The 23,196-nt window shown below is 34.0% G+C and overlaps 3 protein-coding genes across 4 annotated transcripts; 1 reads left to right on the plus strand and 2 right to left on the minus strand.

Annotated features, from left to right (window-relative positions):
• The first annotated feature begins 682 nt into the window (after window positions 1-682).
• LOC126976843 (peptidyl-prolyl cis-trans isomerase 5) lies at window positions 683-3,802 on the plus strand. The gene is made up of 4 exons (XM_050825472.1): window positions 683-1,072; window positions 1,948-2,155; window positions 3,038-3,222; window positions 3,443-3,802. Exons 1-4 carry the CDS (start codon window positions 980-982, stop codon window positions 3,572-3,574), a joined length of 618 nt encoding a protein of 205 aa, XP_050681429.1. The 5' UTR covers window positions 683-979; the 3' UTR covers window positions 3,575-3,802.
• Window positions 3,789-4,980, minus strand: LOC126976826 (tetratricopeptide repeat protein 19 homolog, mitochondrial). The gene has a single exon (XM_050825449.1). The coding sequence runs from the start codon at window positions 4,766-4,768 to the stop codon at window positions 3,800-3,802; it is 969 nt and encodes a 322-aa protein (XP_050681406.1). The 5' UTR covers window positions 4,769-4,980; the 3' UTR covers window positions 3,789-3,799.
• Window positions 4,981-17,286: 12,306 nt separating this feature from the next.
• LOC126976803 (uncharacterized) lies at window positions 17,287-22,929 on the minus strand. 2 transcript variants are annotated; one of them, XM_050825409.1, is made up of 9 exons: window positions 22,580-22,929; window positions 22,371-22,489; window positions 22,143-22,262; window positions 20,515-20,707; window positions 20,095-20,225; window positions 19,653-19,767; window positions 19,535-19,574; window positions 17,734-17,946; window positions 17,287-17,342 (listed from the first exon to the last, which is right to left on the minus strand). In XM_050825409.1, exons 1-9 carry the CDS (start codon window positions 22,860-22,862, stop codon window positions 17,303-17,305), a joined length of 1,254 nt encoding a protein of 417 aa, XP_050681366.1. In that variant the 5' UTR covers window positions 22,863-22,929; the 3' UTR covers window positions 17,287-17,302. The 2 variants fall into 2 exon arrangements, with proteins under 2 accessions (XP_050681366.1, XP_050681367.1); XM_050825410.1 differs by lacking the exon at window positions 17,287-17,342 and having other exon boundaries at window positions 17,762-17,946; window positions 19,535-19,585.
• Window positions 22,930-23,196: the final 267 nt, after the last annotated feature.

Consider the following 23,196-nt stretch of genomic DNA (forward strand, 5'->3'; position numbering starts at 1 on the left):
TTTATTTGATACAAGCTTGTTACAAATTATATTGAATATGTTAGGTGAAAAGCAATATTTACGTGTGGAAGCTAACTGCTGGCTTTTTACATTCACTGCGGCTTTGGCAACCAGACACACAACACCCAACCATGGCGTTAACTTTTATAAGTTAAAGAAATCCGTATCACACTCCAAATATGTTTGAAAAATACCATCCGCAAGCTTGATGACTTGACAGATCTTTGTTTATTTGCCCCATAGTAAACATTAGACCAAATAAATAAATGGGTTACGCGATAGAGATGCAAGAGCTTTGTCCCGTTCTATCTCAGCCTTAGTTATATATCGCTTGTTCTTTCTTTTTGTTATGAAGTTACCGACGCTACTTCTGTAGCGTTAATATGCTAAGGTCTCACCCTTTGTTTGTTACTAAATACTCTATACTCGCTTGTTTTTGTTATTTTTGGTATCTGCAACCGGTGATATTAGTAACAGTGTTCTGTGGCCAGGCTGCATCTAACGAGACTTGCAGAGCAGCTAGACCACAGATGACAGAACACTATTACTATAACGAGAGCTAATACAGAACTTAATACAGCCTAAAAATAATATATTTTCTGTAACGAGAGATTACACTTGACTCAAGAATTATTATTATTCGGTATTCCTGATTCGTCCACTTGGCAAATTGGCAGTTTGAACTTTCAAAGTTTCAGTTGAGTTGAATCGAACAGCCGCGGGACACGCACTAACTGTAACAATCGATCTTCAACCTTATCAACTAATCAGTTGAATGACGGCAGATGATTTGACTTTGAGTTGATGTAACTTGTTCCTACATTGGTCATTGATGAAATGATCATTCTTGTCCAAGTCCCACCTCCGATCAGTAAGCAATAAGCATCAGTGACAACCGCATTAACAAAAATAAAGAATAACTTTTCCGAAATTTAAAGTTTTCAATATAATCAGAAAAAAGTATAAATTAATATTAATCATGGCGATATTAGTGACTACGCTTGGACTTCTCCTAATTGCCACTACAGTTTTATCTGATGAAGCTCCGAAGGGACCCAAAGTAACCCATAAGGTATGCAAAACAGTTTATTCGATTTTTATTTATAAATAAAAATATTTTCGTAGTCAATTAATATCGTGATGAACTTGAAAGTTTCTGAAAGGTCAGTGAACTTGATGACGTGTGCTTTTAACAGGATCTATTGTGTTGGCACACAAAGAATAAACCAGTATATATTTCCTCTAAATAACCCTATATTAAGTTTTTTTAGTTTCTAAAAACATAATAAAAGCTGACAAGAACAAGTTGGTTGTATTTAGGATGCATTCCACACAGAATAACTTCTTTGATACATTATCAGATCTCTTTTGATGTCAGGCCTGATCTACATCTAACAAATAACAACAAAAGAAAATTTTGAAAAGAATCGGAATGAGTATGTTTAGCCAGTCAAATAAAAGAGAATGGAGACTTTATTTTGCTGTTTTTCTGTTAGTGGACAGGCAATCAACCATCAGTAATAGTGAGGTTTTTTTCAGCTTGATTTTTACATGTTCCTCTTTGAACCGATCATGTGATTATCAATTGGGGCACTAGGGTGTAGTCCTTATGTTTGATTTTATCATATTATGATGAAATCACAGCATATTTTCATACTGGCAAGATACAATAAGGATGATCTTCTATGTTAAGGCTCGGAACTGGTTTTAGTGATAATTATATAATAAAACCAGTGTGTATCTATTATTAATCATTTGAGGCAATTCCCAAATAATAATTTATGTTTACAGCAATTGTTTTTTTAAATTTATTTAAGATTAGAGATAATGGTACAAAGACCAAAGGATTTTACTGATATTGGCCTGTGCCAATTTTATTATTAGTTAGGTTACAAATCAATTTATAAACATTCATTCTAATATTAATAAAAAATATTTAATTCTTAGGTCAAATTTGACATGAAAATAGGTGATGATGAAATTGGTACAATAACAATTGGCCTCTTTGGAAAAACTGTTCCAAAGACAGCAGAAAACTTCTTCCAATTGGCTCAAAAGCCTGAAGGAGAAGGTTACAAAGGAAGCAAATTCCACAGAGTCATCAGCAATTTCATGATCCAGGGTGGTGACTTTACTAAGGGTGATGGAACTGGTGGTAAGATTTTTTATTTTAACTTAATTTGAATTCTGCCCCAGATGAAGACACTAAATTTCACAGTAGTTTAGCCATTTAGGGGGATTACAAGAAATATTATAATATTATGTTTAATCAAAGTTATAAACTAATCTAATTAACTAACTTAAATAATCTAATTTTATTAACAGCTTAGTTAGACAGTAAGTTTTCCAAATTAATAAACTACTCCCGGCTGTGTTTAGTAAAATATAATATTTTTAATCTGATAAGGAGCATAATACAGCAATTATTGTTTTCTATTCATGGCATTTATGCAATATTTAGGTTTTTTGACCTTACACCTTAATATTTATATGCAAGGTCTCATTAACTCTCCCTTCTCTATCACTTGTCTTGCTATACGCACACCCTATAATAAATGCTAACCTTTTTTTGTTATATACACATATAACAAAAAAGATAACACCTGCCATAAAATTTGTATTCTAAAAAATCAAAAACAGACCTTAAATGGCTAACTCTTAATTTTTTTAAGTTATCCTTTTCTTGATTAATAATTGTTGATGATAGTGCGAATTTTGATGCTAATTGCTTTAGTAGGAAAGAAAAAAAGAGTGAAGTAAATGTGAAGCACATTTATAACCTCTAAAAAATAAAATGATTTGTTTGAAATATCTCACAAATCCACATTAAGATTAATAATAAAATATTGACTATAAACACATTTGTATAATAAAAAGGTAATTTTAATAGTATCTAAAGTATTTTTCAATGTGATCAGAAACAATTTTTTAATTGTACTATGATTAATACTTGGTCTATCTCTATTTTTAAGCATCATTAGGTGAAATTCATAAGTGTGAAAACTAATTATTTTTTTTGTACAATTTTCTTATGTAGGACGCAGTATCTATGGAGAACGTTTTGAAGATGAAAACTTCAAACTCCGTCACTATGGAGCTGGGTGGTTGTCTATGGCAAACGCTGGTAAAGATACAAATGGATCTCAGTTCTTCATTACAACAACTAAAACTCCATGGCTGGATGGAAGACATGTGGTCTTTGGAAAAATCTTGGATGGAATGGTACATTATTTCATATTTTAAATGTTGCCCTAGGCCCAAGTTTAAGTGATTACGATAACCAGATGAGCCCAGTAAAATTCATCCTTCACTAATTTATAATAATATATTTTGTATTATGTTATCACTGAAATTAAGTCATAGTAACACATTGAATTAAACTACTTTATGTATTTACTACCGGAGACTGAGAAGTTAACAATGTATGATATTTTGTCAACAGGATGTTGTTCGCAAGATTGAAAGGACAGTAACAGGATCTAATGATCGGCCAGTAAAGGATGTTGTTATTTCAAATACTCACACAGAGATTGTATCTGAACCATTCAGTGTCACAAAGGAGAGTGCAGATTAATGCTATTGTCGGCATAGTATAATATTATATTATAACAGAATAGTTTATTTTGCATTATATACAGTAAAATGTTACAATTGGGTTAAAAACAATTATATTTTAAGCTAATCTTTTTTTTATGTGATGATTTATTTCATGTGTAATTTAAATTTTTAACTTTTTACTTATGGAAGATTATTATGATTACACAATTTGAATTATTAAACAAAATAAATTTTTCTAACATTAGCTATTTATTTCTTGCATACAAAGTTCAGCTTCTTTTTTTAATTCACTATTTTTGTTTAGAATTCCTAATCGTAAAGCATGTCCACAGTTTTTCCTTGCCATGGTAAGCAATTGTTTTTTCATGTAGGCTCTACCCAAATTTACATACATAATACCTAAATCTTCCATATCTGGTTGTGTCTTCCCTAATTCTATAGCTTCAGAAATATATTTGATAGAATCATCAAGGTTGTCCATTTTTTCACAAACAGTACCTAAGTCATTCAGTTGTACAACAATATGTGCCACCTCCATGTCTTTAAAATCCCTCATTCTGTTGTAAGCACTGAGCATATATTTGTAGCCTTGTTCACATTTATTACATTCAACAAACAGCCTACCATACCAGTCTTCTGCCATAGCTATTAACATTTTATAGTCATTTGAAGGATCAACTTGGGCATTCAGTTTTTCTAAACACCAATCATAGCCTAATTGGGCTGTTATATAATCTTTTTGTAAATGGCACACTCTTGCTAATTTTAAATTAATATGTACAACTCTGGGATCATCTTCGCTTGCCCCAGAACCCATTACTCTTTGTGCTACTGCTACAAATAATTTCTTAGCCTTGTCAAGCTGTTCCATTTGAAGTGCTAAATTGGCCATGACATCATACACATATGTTATTCCTGATTGATGTTGCATTAGTTGGGCCTGCTTTAGAGCAACATGAAGCAACTTCTCCGCTTTGTCATATTCACCTCTTTGTATAAATAGGACACAATGCTTTATGGTCAAAATTAATTCATCTTCTGCATTGTATATCTTTTCCAAACCAATTAAGGTAAGGATGGAAAAGCTTAGTGTGCTTGGAACTTTGATACCAACGGGAATCTTAGTGAATGATACATTTATTGGTTTAACGAAGCGCGGACAATTCATAAAGATTATTCTTTTCCATAATGGCCCTCTTAATCTATTCATCGTTTATGGTTATATATTTAGGTTACCTCTATAAATATACTTATTGGACACGAACTGCAGCTATTAATAATTGTTTTGCATTTTGTAAACAACCCATCTCAAATTAATAATTTTCAATAAATCTGAAATAAAATGTGAAACTGATGAATTATGTATTTTTTACCGCTGTATACTATGAAGTATGAATGAACCACAGAACACAAATGATCCTTATATTATAATGTACTCTGTGCAAATTGGAATGAACATTCATGATCGAATATTTTATTCGAATTTTGAACTGTCAAGAGTCAAAATAGAGGAGAATGGGACTTTTGGGCCTGATGGTTAACAAGTTGAAATATACTTTAAAAAAAAGGGTATATTTTTCTGATCTAAAATACAAAAACTAGCTCATTTTTCAATCTACAAACAGAAAAAACATTAAAATAAAGAAAACCGATTAAAATGACGTAATCGAATAAAATAACATAACATAAGATCCAGTTGTTTTATTTCAATAATATTAGTAAGGTACATAGTTTATGTTCGAATTATTATTATGAATAAAATATATTATTTTCTCAGGAAAAAAACAGAACTGAGCAATTATTTTAATATCAATAAATCGATCCATAAATCGACTTACATAAAAAATCGATACTAGTGAAATCCTTGTTCCTCAACGCTAACTTCACTTTGGAAAAAAGGCGGGAAGTTTAGAAGTAGGCGGACGTCCTTTTTTGGCAAAACTTTTGAAAGTTAAATTAATTTGATATTATAGGATCAGTTAAGTTGTAAGGTGTATATATAAGTAGTTAGTGTTTATTATTTATAGTTTTAGTTTTTTTCTCTTCACCTGGTAAGTCATTTTATTGTATTATATGTAAATAGAATTTTTCTCTTGGCGTCCATGTTGGAGCCCGAAGACCCTGGAGGGGCATCCCTCCAGGTGTCTCATGTAGTCACAATAGATGCGTCGGGAATGGAAACGGAAAGTTCAATTATAGATACGGACTGTTCGGAAAACACGAAATCAATTAAAAGAAAGAGAATCTCAGATAGAAATCAAAGGAAGAGAAAAAATCACAGATATAAGGGTCCATCAGATTCCCAATACTCTCCCAATGATTTGAAGGATAATGTTATTCCTAACATGCTTGAGTCTAATGATAAAAACACCGAAATCCACCATAATGAGGCTGTTCAGTCTAATAATATCACAAGTAACCCTCGTTCTGCTCGGTCACTTTACCAAGCGTCAGACCCTGCGCCTTATGTTGTCCATGTTCAAAAATCTTACTACAAAATCAAACCGGATCTATTCACCCAGTACAATTTGGATTTTTCCTTAAAAAAAGTTTGATAAAAAACATTGTAGAGGGAAGCATCAAAAAGATTGGAAGGAATAGGTTGTCTTTACAATTTAAAACATTTCAGGATGCTAACACATTTCTAGATCACAAATCTCTTGATGTTAATAAATACAAAGCATTTATTCCGGCCTTCACTATCACCCGCATGGGAATTGTGAGAGGTGTGCCATGTGACTGGGATGAGAAAGATATTATAGAAAATATTGAGCTTCCGCAGAACTGTGGAAGCATTTTGAAAGTTCGGAGATTAAACCGAAAGGTATATGATGGAGAGACACCCAAGTTCATTCCAACTGAGACCGTAGTTTTAACCTTTGACGGGAAGGTGTTACCTCCCAGGGTCTTTATATGTTTCAATTCCTTATCTGTAGAGCTTTATATTTTCCCCACGCTGCAATGTTTTAATTGTTGCCGTTTTGGTCACACCAAAATGCAATGCAGAGGCACTCCAAGGTGTTACAAATGTGGTGACAACCACTCAGGTATAAGCTGTGACACTGAAAGGAATGATGCTGTCTGTATCTTATGTTCTGGTTCCCATTTCGCAACCGACAAAATGTGCCCGGAGTATGCTAGACAAAAAGCTATTAAGGAAACAATGGCTAGAAACTCTATATCTTATTCAGAAGCCAGTAAAGTCCATCCACCAGTTTCGAAATCTTATGCTGACGTTCTTGCTTCTGCTTCATCGGCCCCTACTAGTCCAACTATTACTTATTCCAACCCCAATAATTTAACAAGCCTTTCTAAGAGTCCCACACAGTCATATAGGAAAACAGTATTCTTGAAACCCAAAGTTCGTCCCAGAAATTCTAGTAAGGGATATGATCAAAAAGCGCATGCAGAGCTTATCCAAGATTACAGCAACATTTCTTCCTTTTCTACAGGTTGTCTCAAAAATTACAATGATTTGTCAGAAATAATAACAAAGGATCTCATCATTTCTATCATTCAGTACCTTTCACAATCTAATATAATTAAAATACCGTCCAACGATGCTGCTACTTTGAAAAGTTTTTTAAATCATGGCCAGTCAGGACCATCCACAAAACCAGTCTCTAGTGATTCAGTGGAATTGCCGGAGTATTAATAGTAAAAAAAGTGACCTAATTTATTTATTGAATAGTTACAAACCATTTGCAGTCTCTCTTCAAGAGACTTGGCTTCGTCCCGGATTCAATTTTAGAATTCCAGGACATATCTGTCTTAGAGAAGACAGAACAGATGGGTATGGTGGAGTTGCACTAATTCTTAGAGGAGGTGTGCCCTTTGTCCACATACCCATCCCTAATCACAGTGATAAATTTTCCATTATTGCTGCTAGTGTAAATAATATTTGTTTTGTAAATATGTATATACCTCACCCTTCCACTGAAGTCTTTGATGATATTTGTAGCATTCTATCTTCACTCCCGCGCCCTATTTTAGTCATGGGAGATTTCAATGCACAACATTCTATGTGGGGAAGTTCTAAGTCTGATCATTATGGGGCTAGAATCTTAGACATCTTAGATGATAATAATTTATGCCTTCTAAACTCTGGCTGTTCTACTAGAAGGTCACAGCCCCATGAGGGTATTAGTGCACCAGACCTAACCCTGTGTAGTCCCTCCCTTGCCCCTACATTAAACTGGTGGCCTCTATCGTCTTCATATGGAAGTGATCACTTTCCACTAATTGTATCATTTCCTCAAAAAATTAGCGAAAAGTTGTCAAAGTCTCCTTCCCGGTTAAAATATAAACTTAAGGATGCTAACTGGTCATTATATAGAGATAAAGTTCAACAAAATTTATCAACCATACCTCCACTAAATGATAGCAATAATCATCTTTGTAATGAAGCTTTTACACAGGCCCTACTACAGGCTGCTGAGGAAGTTTTTCCTATTAATAATAATAATGGCAATGGGTATATTCCATCACCTCCTTGGTGGGACAGTGAGTGTTCTGCTGCGATAGCTGAGAGAAAGATAGCTGAAAAAAATTACAGAGAAAATTCTACATCACAAAATTTTAATGTTCTTTGTAATATTATAACTAAAACACGTAAATTATTAAAACAAAAAAGATTCAATGGCTGGAAATCTTTTTGTGCCTCAATTTCACCAGACATTTCTCCATCTGAAGTTTGGCAAAATATTCGTAGATTCAGATCCTCTTTTAAACCTCCAAGGTCTCCTCTTATGGATAGCAGTACAGTTGATTTGTTTCTTGACAGATTAGCTCCACCATTTGTCCCATCTATAGATAATATGTCTTCTAACTCACAGCTTTCTCTCCTCCCCCAGCATGATAGTAGCAATTCATTCATTTCCTTTAGCCTTTCAGAACTCAAAGGGGTTCTTTCAAAACTAAGGGACTCAGCCCCTGGTTGTGATGGAATTCCATATTCCTTTTTTCAAAACCTGAATGATTCCTGCCTTTCTTATTTTCTCAGTTTAATTAATTCAATCTTAACATCAGGTAATATTCCTCCATCATGGAAAATCCATGAAGTTATCCCAATACACAAGCCCAACAAACCGATTAATGATCCATCATCATACAGACCAATTGCATTAGCTCCAGTTATGTCCAAAATTTCTGAACATTTAATTAAAACTAGACTAGAATGGTTTATTGAGAGTAAGGGGTTACTATCACCAAACCAGTTTGGATTTAGGAAAGGCAGGAGTACAATGGATAGTCTCAGTATTTTTATGACAGACTTAAGATTGGCATTTTCTTACAATAAGTCTGTGTTAGCGGCATTCTTAGATGTGTCGGCAGCCTATGATAATGTCAACCTTTCAATTCTGAAACAAAAAATGACTAATTTGAATATCCCACAAATTTTTATAAGCTTCACAATCAATCTTCTCTCTGGTAGAATGCTTAAAGTAATATCAGGAGACTCCTACCAATCCCGTATTGCCTGGAAAGGTTTACCTCAGGGCTCAGTTTTAAGTCCTTTACTTTACAATATATATTCTCATGATCTGGAAGCCTCCCTTAAGGGTAAAGTTAACACACTCCAATATGCAGATGATTTACTCCTCTATGTGTCTGGTGATTCTGTAGACAACATGTCTGATACTATGACACATTCCCTTAAGTTATTAAAAGTCTGGCATGACAATAACACTTTAAGCCTATCGGTTCCTAAAAGTATTATAGTCTTATTCTCACGTATGAGACTTCCTCCAGCAGTATCTGTATTTTATAATAACATTAGAATTCCCACTAAAAGTGAAGCAACATTTCTTGGGGTAATTTTAGACTCAAGACTTACAGGAAGCCCTCATTGCTACTATATAAGTGCCAAATGTGAGAAGATTATAAACATACTGCGTTGTCTCTCTGGAGTTTGGTGGGGAGCCCATCCTTTCTCTCTAAAGCTTCTATATAATGCTCTAATAAGAAGCATTTTAGACTATGGAACATTTATACTTGAACCCTGTAATGCAGTAGCTCTCCATAAGTTAGACATTATCCAGTCTAAGGCTCTGAGAATAATTGCGGGAGCTATGCGGTCGAGCCCTATTAACGCTTTGCAGGTGGAATGTTCTGAAGCCCCGCTGCACCTCAGACGTCAATTTCTTTGTGACAGGTTCCTGTTTAGAGCATTTCAAGTTTATACTCATCCTCTTTACTATAAGTTACGGTCTCTGTTGGAATGTATGGATTATTCGTACTGGGCTCATAAATCGCCGCCATGCCTTATTGTTAGTCTCCAAAAATACTTAGCTCTTCAAGCTCCAACACATAGATCACAATTTCTTCCTATATTTTGTGTTAACTATGATGCATTAATTTTAAATCCATCTATTTTGTTTGACTTTGGTGTTTGTAAACAAGATCCTTCTGCCAATGCCAAATTTATGGATATTATTGACAGTGACAGCCGATGGAAACATTGCCATTTAGTTTTTAGTGATTCTTCCAAACCCGGTCCTGAGAAGTGTGTGGGAGTTGGCATTTTTCATCAACAGTTTGGCATTGTACAGAAAATAAAATTGCCTCCAGAGACTTCAGTATTTACTGGAGAATGTTTTGGTCTGCTGAAGTCTCTGGAATACATTTTAATCATGAAATTAAAAAACACAATAATTTTTACCGACGCTAAAAGTGCCCTACAAGCCTTGGACAGATTTCCTTTTAGCAGTAACAATCATCCAGTCATTATTGCATGTCGTGATTTATTGTATCAATGTTGTAGCAAAAATTACACAGTTTCCTTTGCTTGGATTCCGGGGCACTCAGGAATCTTTGGCAATACCAAGGCTGATAGCCTTGCCAAAGCTGCGGTCAATGACGGAGATCTGGTTCCGTACCAAAATTTTTGTTGTGATTTGGCCCTCCTTCCTAAATCCCAGTTATTCAACTCTTGGACACATATGTGGCTTTCTTCAAGTCAGACTAAAGGTCGATATTACAGCACGATCCAGGTGGATATACCTCCTAAACCGTGGTTTTCAAATCTGACGTTTGGTAAAGCTACCACTTCGACTCTTATTCGTATGAGGCTGCGCCATGCATGCATTCCCTTGCATATGGCAAGGCTTAACCTTTTGCCTAGTGATATATGTGAGTGTGGTAATGACGTTGGGGATTTTAATCATATATTCTTTGCCTGTCCTCGACATGACCGTTCCGCTTTTATTTCCTCGCTTTTGTACATTAAAATTCCTTTTCCTACTTCAATTTCTGTCCTTTTATCTAATATAAATATTGATGTATATAGAATTTTAGCTAGTTTTATTTTTCTTAACGATATAAAATTATAACCATTTATGTACTTATATACTAAATTTACCTGATCCTTTTCCAAATTCCGTTCCAATTCTCAATCCAATGACACACTTCCTCACCTTTTTGTATGGCTGACGCACAAACCGTGCAGGCCAATAAATGGCGCAAAAAAAAAACTTCACTTTGACAATGATAGTCTGACAGATCATTTCGTTTCTTTGCCATTGTTACTTCGTTTCTTGTATTTTTTTTTATTTATTTAGTGGCACGGGTCGTTTCTTGTAGTATTCGTTGAGTTACCGACTTGTTAACTACCTACCCAATTGAATTCCAAGGAAAGTGATTGTCTCTAGCAGTCTGTTTTACAGTTTATGTATGAGCTAATGAATATATATTATTCTTATCGGAGCAAATAAAACTATCTTTTAATTTAGGTATACTATATTATATTATCTAATTACCAATTGTCTTATATTATAATGCAAAAAAAATGTCGTTACAGTAGTAGATAGGTATACGTAGATAGGTAGGTATTTTTTATCTAAAACAAAAAACAAGGTTAGTACCCATCTAATATAAGTATGTGATAAATCTTTAGCAGCTAGGCGTTTAAAAAACCTAGAATAGATGAGCTGTCAACATATAGTTTTAGACATAATCTCATTTTTATATCTTCGATTACTCAGCTCACCAAATGGTGCTACTTTCATCTTGTTATCACTTGGGCCCAGGAATGTATGAAAGAGTTTCAATCTCCTTTATGCGCCAGTGTCACTGTCAGCTATCTTTTATGTGTTTGTAGCTGATACATGCAGCTCTATGGCGTAGGCATAGCCTACTATTATCAATTATGATTAATAGTAGGGTATGGACGGTGTAGGTGACCTGTGACAATAAGTTGATATGTACAGCACTCGCTTGACAGTTCTAAAGCGAAACGCATTGCACCGGAAAGAGACAGGCATATCTCACCTTGTCTGTCTTGTAATGCAAGACTATAATTGCGTGTGTGATTGAAAGTACTATTTAAAAGCGAAAAAAGTTTACATTTGTTAATATTGTTCGTTTCTGAAAACGTATTTAATCAATAATTACATGGCTTGCGTTGCTTATGGCTGTTACAGCCCTAGCAGTCATACGACTGCCTAAGATCGATTCATATCTTACGTAGCAGAGTAATCCCCCAAAACCTCCATTATAACGTTACAGCAGCCTTAAAGTATCCTTAGTTTTAAAAACACGAGGAGGAAAGTAACTCCATGAGAGTTGGAGGTCAAATCTCTGAGCAGTCTCACTCGAGTGACTGTTGACCTTACTACTCAACGTATTGTGGAGAAGTTACAGACTCGTTTATCGCGAAAGATAGCGATAATCGCGAACCCACTATTATTAGAGGTTATGTTCAAAAATATAATATATAAAATTAACCTTAATGTAAAAAACCTAGATACCGTAGGTAGTATCGGAAAATGCTCATCACAAGTCTCTTAATATGTTGTTCAGTTTTGGTGAAAATGATTTATTTTTATTTATTTATTTTATTCAGAAACAAACAGTCATTTATAACTATATTAGCTGAGAAACATTTAGTAAAATAAAGACCTACTGTTTCCTAGATTTTTAAAAACTACATCATTAATTATTTTATATAATACAAATTCTTAATTATAGACATAAGTTTTGAAGAGTTACATACAATCTACATTATTAACCTACAATTTTTTTTTTAAATCTATTTTATAGTTTTATTTAAAGCAAACAATATTAACATAAGTATTGAAGAGTTTCCTACATTTTACAAACTACATTATTAATTATTTTATATAACACAAATACTTATTTATAGATATACATTTTGAGGAGTTACACACTACTTCAATTTTAATAACTACTTAATTAATTATTTTATTTAAAACAAACAATATTAACATAACTTTGAAGAGCAACATACCTACATTATAGAACTACCGTTTCTTACATTTGTAATACTACATCATTAATTAATTGATATAAAACAAATACGTACTTAATATAAACATCATTTTTGAAAACTATCATATCTATTTAAAATAACTTGATTACTTTTTATCAGAAAGATACTCCAAAGCAGATTCTTTCAAACTGCTTAGGGATTCACTAAATAAATCTATGTGTAATAACTTATCATTGTACAACCTGCAAGCACGTCTTATGAATGCGTTTTCTGCGTAGTTTGTACGACTACGAGGTATTAGAAAAAGAGGCTTGCTCCGGCAAGTTCGTTCGCGACGTTGAGGTACTCTAAATGACAGTGAGTGCAATAATGGTGGGGAATCGATAATATTATTTATAATTTTAAAAATAATTGATATATCAGTACAATTTCGACGGCAACTTAATGAGCATATTTCATGCCTTTTCAGTGATGTGTCATAATCCATATATAAGTGACCTGTACGATAATCGAGAGCTCTTAAAAATTTTTTCTGGACCCTTTCTATTTTATTTGCATAGATATTAAAAAATGGATTCCAAACAGAACTAGCAAACTCGAGATGACTGCGAACATAACTATTAAACAGCACCTTGTACGTTAAAGCTCTCTTAAAGGGTTTTCCTACCCGAAGTATGAAACCTAATTGTTTAAAACCTTTATTTATAATGCTATCTATATGAGGTACAAAAGTGACTTTAGAATCCATAATTACACCTAGATCACGAATTTGATCAACGCGGGCTAGTTCTTTTTGAAAAAGTTTGTATTGAAATTGTATAGGTTCTCTTTTTCTGCTATAACTTATAACAAAACACTTATCGGTATTCAAAAATAGGTTATTTTGATTACAAAATGTCTCGAAATTACTTAAATCACTCTGTAAGGTATCACAGTCACCAATATCGCGGATGACTTTAAAAATTTTTGTGTCATCGGCATATAACAGTAAAAATCCGATCGAAAATCTCGTAGTTCTTTTAGGACAGCTGCAATACCTTCTTGTGTCTCGTTTAAGGATCCAGGTGTAGTAGCTGGGTTGGGCATATTACGGCAGGTCAGACACTTCCATGCAGCCTTTTTGTCGGAATTCATGCGTCGGTAGCCAATTTCCGTTAGACCGGCACAGGCATAGTGAAGAGATCCACGACACACAGAACACAAAACTGCATCAGTTACATTTTCGTTGCACTTAATACAAATCATTTTATTTGAAGTAGAACGCTTGGTTACACAGCGACGATTCAATATTTACGTGAATACGAATGATGAGCGCAAACGCACGCGATACAGAACCGTTCACTGAGAGCGCGTGGCGAGACTGACTGATTACTGATTACTGATTTACTGAGTGTTAATCCGACGTCTAGTTGTTTCAATCTGTTGACTATGTAAATATAAATTCGACACTTACCGATATTAAATTGCATGATAAATGTATTACATTGGACCAGGCTGTGAGTTGTTAACTTGCTACTATAATCATGAACTTATATAAATACCTACTACTCAGTTGGGAGTTAGTCGAGTTAGTAAGTCTTTTGTTGGGCGATGTATATGCTTCTACAATATGATCCCAGAAAATATACAAAACAAATGTGTAACGAAATTTAAAAGAATTGTTAAAAAATGTTTGTGTGGGAAAGGTTATTATAGCATAAACAAATTTCTTAATGACACCACGGACTGGGAATAAAGCGAACACCCTCAGGCTCTTTAATTATAAATGTTTATTGTACGATATCACATTGTAATCCATAATATATTAAAAAAAAAGCCCGCCGAGTTTCTTGCGCCCATTCTTCTCAGGTCTGAGGCAGTCTCTTTTGAATGGGTGGTAGTTTTTGACGTTCAATAAGTGATTTTAAATCCTATTTTGAATAAAAATATTTTAATTTGAAATAAATATATTGCTTAAAATTATAGTTACGTGAAATATTTCCATCACGGTACTCTACGCTAAATAATTGAAAGAGAAGAGATTAAATACTTAAATGCTACGGGAAAGGGCTAAAGAAATGAAAGATAAATGCTATAAGGAGCTTTGTAAGATTACTTGAAATGCTAAGCTTTTATGAAAAAAAAAGCACAAACCAAAGTATACCACATTATTTCAACACCAGCAAAACCACAGGAGCGTTGCCGGCCTTTAAGATAAGTGTACGCGCTTTTTTTGAAGGTATTCATGTCTTATCGTCCTCGAAACACCGCAAAAGTAAGCTGATAAAACTATGGAATGAGCTTCCTTGTGCGGCTGTATGTAGAAGATTCTTGAAAACCATACTGTACACTGTACAGGAATGCCTGACATCTAGATGGTGGGGATGATATTCTCATTTGAGGCGAAGGTGGAATTCGGCGGCAGGAATCACGTCAAACAACTCTTAGGAACACTCCTCCTGACAAATTCGGTATGTACGTAATGTATTTGAATACATTTATTCAAAATAGGATGTGACATCACTTATTCATAGTCATAAACTACGACCCACCCCAAAAAGAATGCCACAGACCTGAGAAGAACAGGCGTAACAAACTCAGCGGGCTTTTTTTAATAAAAAAATATGGTTACGTAATGTTAATGGAAATTTCTAGTAATTCAAGATCAACATAGTAAAAAGGATGGAAAATCTATAAGAAGGATAGAAATAGTTAAAAGAATTTTCTAGTAATTACAATTTAAATTTAAATATGGAATGGGATAATCATTTTGAAAGTAGAACAGATTCGGGGGTATACACGGTGAAATTTTATGGGTATACTATGCTTTGAACCAGACATTCCTTAGGTCATCTCTAATGACTATGTGAAGTCAGAAATGAATTAGCGTTATATTTTAATACAAAATTTAAAGTGCAAAGTTTTCGCAAAAATTATGCACCCCACAACACGTATCAGCTGTTTTTCTGACCTCTCTTTTACCTAAAACAGATGAATAACTTACGTGTGCCATAATATCAGATAATCGTAAAATGTCTACTATTCATTCCACCTGTGAGGAAAATTATATTCTCATTTTGCCATGAAGACGAAGTTATTTTGTATGTGCATTTTCTTCAGCTGACATTGAAAATAATTTCAAATTTGTATTTGTAGATTAAGGGTATCACAACGGCACCTTTTTCTGCCGTGAAGCAGAAATAATTAAGCATTATTGTGTTTTGGTCTGACGGAAGCTGTAGCTGGTGTTTATTACCGGGCCAATGAGACTTAACATTTTATGTCTCAAGGTGACGAGTGCTTTTCTAAACTCTTGATCGGCACTGCAGTTTCACCATCGCTATCCCTAAACTACAACTATCTACATAGAAAGTTATGACAATTATACAGTATAGCTTTACTGTTCTTCTAATTTACCCAAGTACCCAACGGAAAAATTCACATTAACACACCCTTCTTTAGGGAAAGAGATTTAATCATGAACATTTCAACCAAACAGAGAAGAAGAGAGAGAAGTAACTATGGAAAAAAGATAATTTACTTTGATGCATAATATAATGCATTCCCTCAGAATTAAGTGCATTAATGCCCAAACAAAAGAAAACCAAAGAAATGCCCTGAAAATGACTTTTTGTTGAGCGAGTCTTCACGTGTCCCCAAAGAAAAATGTCGAGCGGCGGGAGTTCGGGAGACTGCGGCGGCCAAGTGACAGGCCCTTGTGGCGCCCTTGGCACATGAGCATATTAAAATACTCTTCACTACTACACTGAAGCGACTTGACGGGTAAGTAAGTGAGTGTGTAATTTGTAAAGCAGTTTTTCTAAGTTCCGCGATTGCGTCATTGGTCAAAGGACAGTGGTATACAACGGTGCGGGACCGATAACGATAATTCGTTTGAGCCGCCGCTCGTCTGATGCTAGTAATACGCCATTGTAACAAGTTCAGGGCCTATAGTTTACTGTTATAGTCTAACAACATGGTTGGATTTGGTACGGCCAAACCACCGAACGCAGCCTGGTACCGTACCATTTTCGAGGGTTTGTCACATTGTCCATCGCACAAATCTATTATTAATTATTATTGCCGTCTGGACGATTCCGAGAACGACGCCAGACAGTTTGGTGCGTGGCGCCCACCAGATCGTCCGATGGTTCGGCCGTATTAGATTTGCCCATGTGTTTAGACTATTAGAATTAATAAGTCAGGGGATCTCAAGATTTTTGAAACCATTTAACATGAAATGATCTTTTTACTGTAGCATTAAATCTAAGGGGTTTTGATAATTTATTTTTACGTGGTGTCTACTTCATATCCGTATCAATTATCGTACAGGGGTTTTTCAACACAGTATACGTGACAATACGTCTTAATGAGAATAAACTTTATTTAAATCGAGATCTAATTACTTAAAGATATGAATATAACGTCCATTTCTGAAAAGAATCTTTCTCACATAAATTTATATCGGAGTATCAATAATCAATGAATGAATGAATGAAAACTTTATTAATAACAAATCACATCATTTAAATTTTATTAAACACTTTGTATGCCACATCTCCATGTTGCCGGCTTCCTGAAAGTAATAAACAATTTAAGTATGTTATTTATTTAGTATTTAGTAAAAAAATATATCATTTAGCTAAAAACAACTTCTAATGAATATGATATATTATATAATATTATGTCATTCATAAAGGATTATTTTATTATCAACGTCCAAATTTTTTTGTATACATTAGGAGCTACACAAATAATCAATAATTTGAATTTTAAATTGACCTTTTTTTGTTTTTTAACTTGTAACATGGTGTTATTAATAAATGATTTGATTTGATTTGATATCTCAGATTTGCCTACTTCTACATATTGATAGTTTTGAAGTCGGTGCTAAGCCAAATATAATAGTAAGTCCACGCTCGCCACGCGTGACTTTGAGCGGGATATCTTCGTCTAGAACAACTTACAATTTTTTTATTTCATCTATGTCGAAATTGATTTGTTTCGACTCAGTCTTCATGAGATCAGTCCTGTTCTTCCACTGAATTGTCGGCTTCAGAAAGGTTGACGAAGTGACGTGTCTTTCACATTCTTTATTTTTAACATGACGACACTCTTTTGTTTTTGAAGTATTCATAGTTCCATCAATTGTATACTTGCCCTCATTTCGAGGTTTCTCGCTTAAAATAAAAATAATTTCTTGAAAAATGTTAATAAATATGGATGTTTGGCTATGCTGAGAGGATGCGTGACAGTAAAACTAAGACTGCAAAAATTTGTAAGACAAATGTGGAATGAAATATTGGGAAATGTCGACCTACCCCCTTATTCACAATAGTCTGCTAACATATAGCATTGCTAATTCGCACTCTGTCTTCTTCTATTGACCTAAGTCGGAATGAGAAAAAACACTCTTTAGCGGCTGTTTAAAGTAAGCGGACCAATCAGGCAATAGCTGTACTAACAATAAGAAGGCAAGTATGAAAAGTTTGTTGCCAGTGGAAGAAGACAAGCGTATCAGGGCTGAATCGGTGAATGTACCTACGTATGAAGCGGTGAATGTACAGTAGACAACGGTATGTGTACCTTAATTGACTTCTGAAGAAGGTTCCTTCCGTTGTTTTTCCGTAAAATATATCTATATATATAAAAATGAATTGCTGTTCGTTAGTCTCGCTAAAACTCGAGAACGACTGCACCGATTTGGCTAATTTTGGTCTTGAATTATTTGTGGAAGTCCAGAGAAGGTTTAAAAGGTGAATAAATAGGAAAATGCTGCTAAATTAAATAAAAACAACAAATTTGTTTTTCCTTTGATGTGTCCATACATAATTTCTATGAGAGAATTTATTGACGCACGGTTTGACAGTTCTGCTGTGAAGCAATTTCATTACGACAGCAGGGTGCATATTTTACGAAGTAATGTTTGATGTTATGATATATTATTGACAAATTCATAAAAAACATTATTTTATATATTATATACAGTACAACGTCTGTCGGGTCAGCTAGTTTAAAATGAAAAAAGAACCTTAATTCTATACTTAATTAAGGCAAACCGTAACGTTGTGATTCCTCTAGTATTGCAAAAGAATATGGGCCAAGGTGATCATCTTTACTTTTGGCATCGGGATTTTAACATTCTCCCTGCATCGTCTTCCTATCACAGAGAATGTGTAGAGGAACAACTCCTCCCGAGTTGATAAGATCAATACCACAAGCCCAACTTTAATTCTGAACGCCAAAATACGAAATTCCACATGCATTATGGTATTCCACAACTGTTGTGGAATCATCTGCGGGATGCAGATTCCCGAACCGTTATTTTTAGGTTCCGGGATTCATCAATCTTAGTGAATAGTCCTCTTAAAAGCCGGCAACTCATATCTTGACATCTGATATTAAGGATTTAGTTTTCATTTTCTATTATGTGAGCCAAATTCCCCCTTGCCTTCCAATGTATAAAAAAAATGTAAGTGCTAAGCCCGAAAAAGATGGTGCCCCTTAAAACGAATTCATTTAAAAATTTGCAAACTTCGTTTTAGTTGTAGGCCCATACGACCTAATACTTTTTGGTACAATATTATGAATTGTTTATCATCATAATATGTATTTTCGCTTAACCAGGCTTACGGACAACTATTTTGCATTAACCTATTAAAAATTTTATGTTACCGCGATGGATAGCTAATGTAGGTATGGTAACAATATTTTTTAACTTATTATATATTATTTTTTAACTTAGTATGTTTAAATATAGATACTTACCTCTGTTTATTCTCCGACATAAAATCTTCATCCGACAAAGCTGAAAAATAACTTTAGCATGAAATATTACCTATAATGCTCAATTCGTTACAATGACAAGACTTAAATAAGTACGTACCATGACTATCAAGAGTATGTAATTTTTTTGTAGGATATTTGGCGTGTTTTGTTTGAATGTCTCGCTTGTTTAGCTCAAACAATTGACCCTTGTTTTTTAATGTGTCACTCGCTCTCTGAAATGCCTTTTTTTTATCAATAATTGCGCATTAAATAATTTATTGGTTGTGGGACTTTAGCCAAAAACTAAGCATATCTCCCTTTTGAACAAAAAAATAATGGTTGTTAAATTTAGGGACCATATTGTATGAGAGCAATACACTTTATCTTGGATTACGTACGCTGAAAAATTGAGTTAAGTAATTCATCTTGCATAGCAACAAAATAAGCAAAATTACCAGAAATGATTTGATGGTTGTCACTTGCATTGCTCACTGCTCACATAACAAAATCCATCCACGACAATCTCGTGGTAAGTGCATAAAAAGAAAGTTTGTGAGTACCTCTGTATTTTGATTTTTAATTTTCCTTTTATTTTCTTGCCATTTGCTTAATGCCACGTCCTGTTGACTTTTTAACAAAACATATTCTAAATACCAGCGGGCGTGGGAAATTATATCGACGTCTTTTATCCCTGAAACAAATATTTACAAAAGAATATCAACTGAGCATGATGTATAGAATTTGCTTATATAAATAACAAGTCCATATAACTTATCCGTAACTTAATAAACTTTATACAACCTTACGGTATATAATGCAATAAATAATTTAAATTTGTATTCCAGATGGCATGTTAATACGAAATCCACGGTCAAGATCTATATGTAATTTATAAACAGATGCTATCTGGAATACAGACCTTAATTAAATGAGTACTCACCAATTTAAAGACTAGAAATGAAAAAATAAATAGTTTTTACCTGCTATCTTGTGTATAATTTCGTCTCTGAAGTTAGAAAATTCAAAGTTTTCTAAGGTAATCAATTCATTAGTTATGTCTATGCATTCAAAATGTTTCTTCCAAATTTGGGTAAATATATTGTGGTTGTACTCGTTCCAACCACCGTATCGATTGGGACTATTTTTCATGAAGTCTTGAAGACGTTGAACCTCCTGAACATATTATAATAAAGAGTCGCTACCAAAGTATAGTACTGAATTTGCCTTGAAGACAGGGTAGTAAATATCAAAACCATCACTTAGTAACAACAATCACGTCTAAATGATAGCAATTTTACTGTAATTTTAAATCTACATCCATTAACATTATTTATTTATCAATATTGCAAGTGTACTTACATCGTACACAATAGAACTAGTGTAGTATATTTTACATTTCGTTCTCGGTGGCACTATATGGTCGATAAGGGGTATGTTCCGATATGCACTGCGAGCACTGCATAGTGCTATCACTGTAGAAAAATTCGTTCCGTAAAGGACTGGCAGTATACTGCCGCAGTACCCTAGGCACTGGCGTTTTCGAGGTACTCGCTGTACTTTGATCACGTGATCACTTAAAACGACTCGAGTGCCTAACGTTTTATAAACAATACCTACAGTTTAATCCCAAATATTTTTAATTTGACAGTACTGCAACAACAGTTTTTTTTAATGAACTAGAAAACTTTAATTTGAATGCTGTGTCAAAAAATGCGGCTGACAGTATACGGGATTGCGTTCCATTTTAAATAGTAACCAGTATAACTGGCGATAAAGGAACGGCTTCACAGCATACTAAATTGACGTCACACTGTATAGTGGTCGCAGTGCATATCGGAACATACCCAAGGTAACCGAGAGTGGCGTGGATGTTTTTCAACACATATGAAAAATATATTAATAATTACACCTCGCAGTGAAAATAGGAGCATAAAACTATGGAAAATGCCTTTAATGAATTATAATATTATATAAACGAGTACTGTATGTGCTGAAAATCCTGGATATGAGATTAAAAGATAGATGTAATAAGTAGCACGTTACGGGAAAATGTGATGGCATAAAGCGAGAAATGTAAAAAAAATGTCTAAAGAAAAAAATATGTGTCTGTACAATCTGTCTAACTCAAATAAAATATATCTAATTGCATTTCTAAGTAATTCGTATACTTGTGAAAAGTGATTAATTTCCGTTAGGACGACGCTCTGTTTAATTTCTGCACCACTCTGCACACATTTTAAATCCGAATTTTATCTATTTTTTAAAATTCCAAACCAGAATCCGATCGTACTCACTCGCCTAACCGAACTTATCCGCGAGCCGGTACAGTTTGTAAGCCCTGCCCACTACGGGATAGTTTAGTTGCGTTATATTAAAGCGTCAGAAATGCTTCTATGTTTTATATGCGTTCACTGCTGAAGTATGATACAAATGGTCTAGTTGACCGTCGAGACCATGATGGTCTCGAATTTGAGTGTTGGTGTACGCGTGCATCAAAAAAATTCACTCTGATAAATTTTTCCCTAACGCGCCAAAAGAAGTATAACTTGATTAACTACGACAAAAACACTCCTAAACGAAGTTTTTACATGCTCTTACTGCAACTCACCTGACATTTGAATGGAGATTTTATTAGAACTCTTACTGGGCTTGGTACAACCTCATTAAATTGTTTTGATTGAACTTTAGTTATTTTACTAAACTTTATCTCATCGTTATTTTCGGAAAGCTAAAAAGTAGAGAATTGTCAGTAAGTAATTATTTGAAAGCCACCATAGTCCATATTACACCTATTGTTTAAATACGCATATAGGTAGGTACATAAAAGGTATCTTACCTGAACATTTAGTTCTTTTGCAGCAACTTTTAAAATTGACAATTCTCTACGAATGAACTCTTTAAATAACCCTAGTTTATCTTCGAAAGTTAGAATATCTCTTTTCACGTCATCAAGTTCTGAAAAATAATAAACTAGTTTACCTTCAAACTTTATTATCTGAATGGTGGTGTAAATTGATGAACGACCGCTTCATTCACTGTACCTACCAATATTTTTCAAATTCTCTTGATTTTGTGTTGCAACGTGAATATCCTCAAATAAATTCCTTATTTCACTATGAGCATTCCTTAATTTCGATAGATATATTTTAAAATCAGTATCGTTCGTAAAGTTTGCATTTTCTGTTTCTGTATTACTGCAAATTTGGTTGACTGCAGATGTTAATATTTGCTCTTGTAATTTAAGTCGTCTTAATTTAGAAATCAAGCAATTAGTATCAGTTGTTTCATTGCTTGCCTTTGAATCCGATTTACAGTGAGAATTGTCCATTGTTGAGGCCAAACCAAAAAATTAACTGTGAACATTTACTTAAGTTAGTGTGTATAAAACGTGCAAATGTTGCTACTTTAATACACAAAATGTAACGAATGGAAAGTGTAAGTACGTCTTTAGTAGTTTAACGAACAATGACGTGTCGTTAATAAAAACTGAATAAACAATAACATTTAAATATCGATTAAACAATACGAGTCGCTATGCTTACTAAAAACCACAGCTATAACCGTTTTTTCCTGTATTACTCTCGAGTTATCTATAATGTGAATTCGATACCGAAAAATGACAGTTGACATAACATAAAAAATGTATTTGACGTTTTATTTCA

Source organism: Leptidea sinapis, chromosome 42 (genome assembly GCF_905404315.1).
Source record: "Leptidea sinapis chromosome 42, ilLepSina1.1, whole genome shotgun sequence".
Classification (NCBI taxonomy): domain Eukaryota; kingdom Metazoa; phylum Arthropoda; class Insecta; order Lepidoptera; family Pieridae; genus Leptidea; species Leptidea sinapis.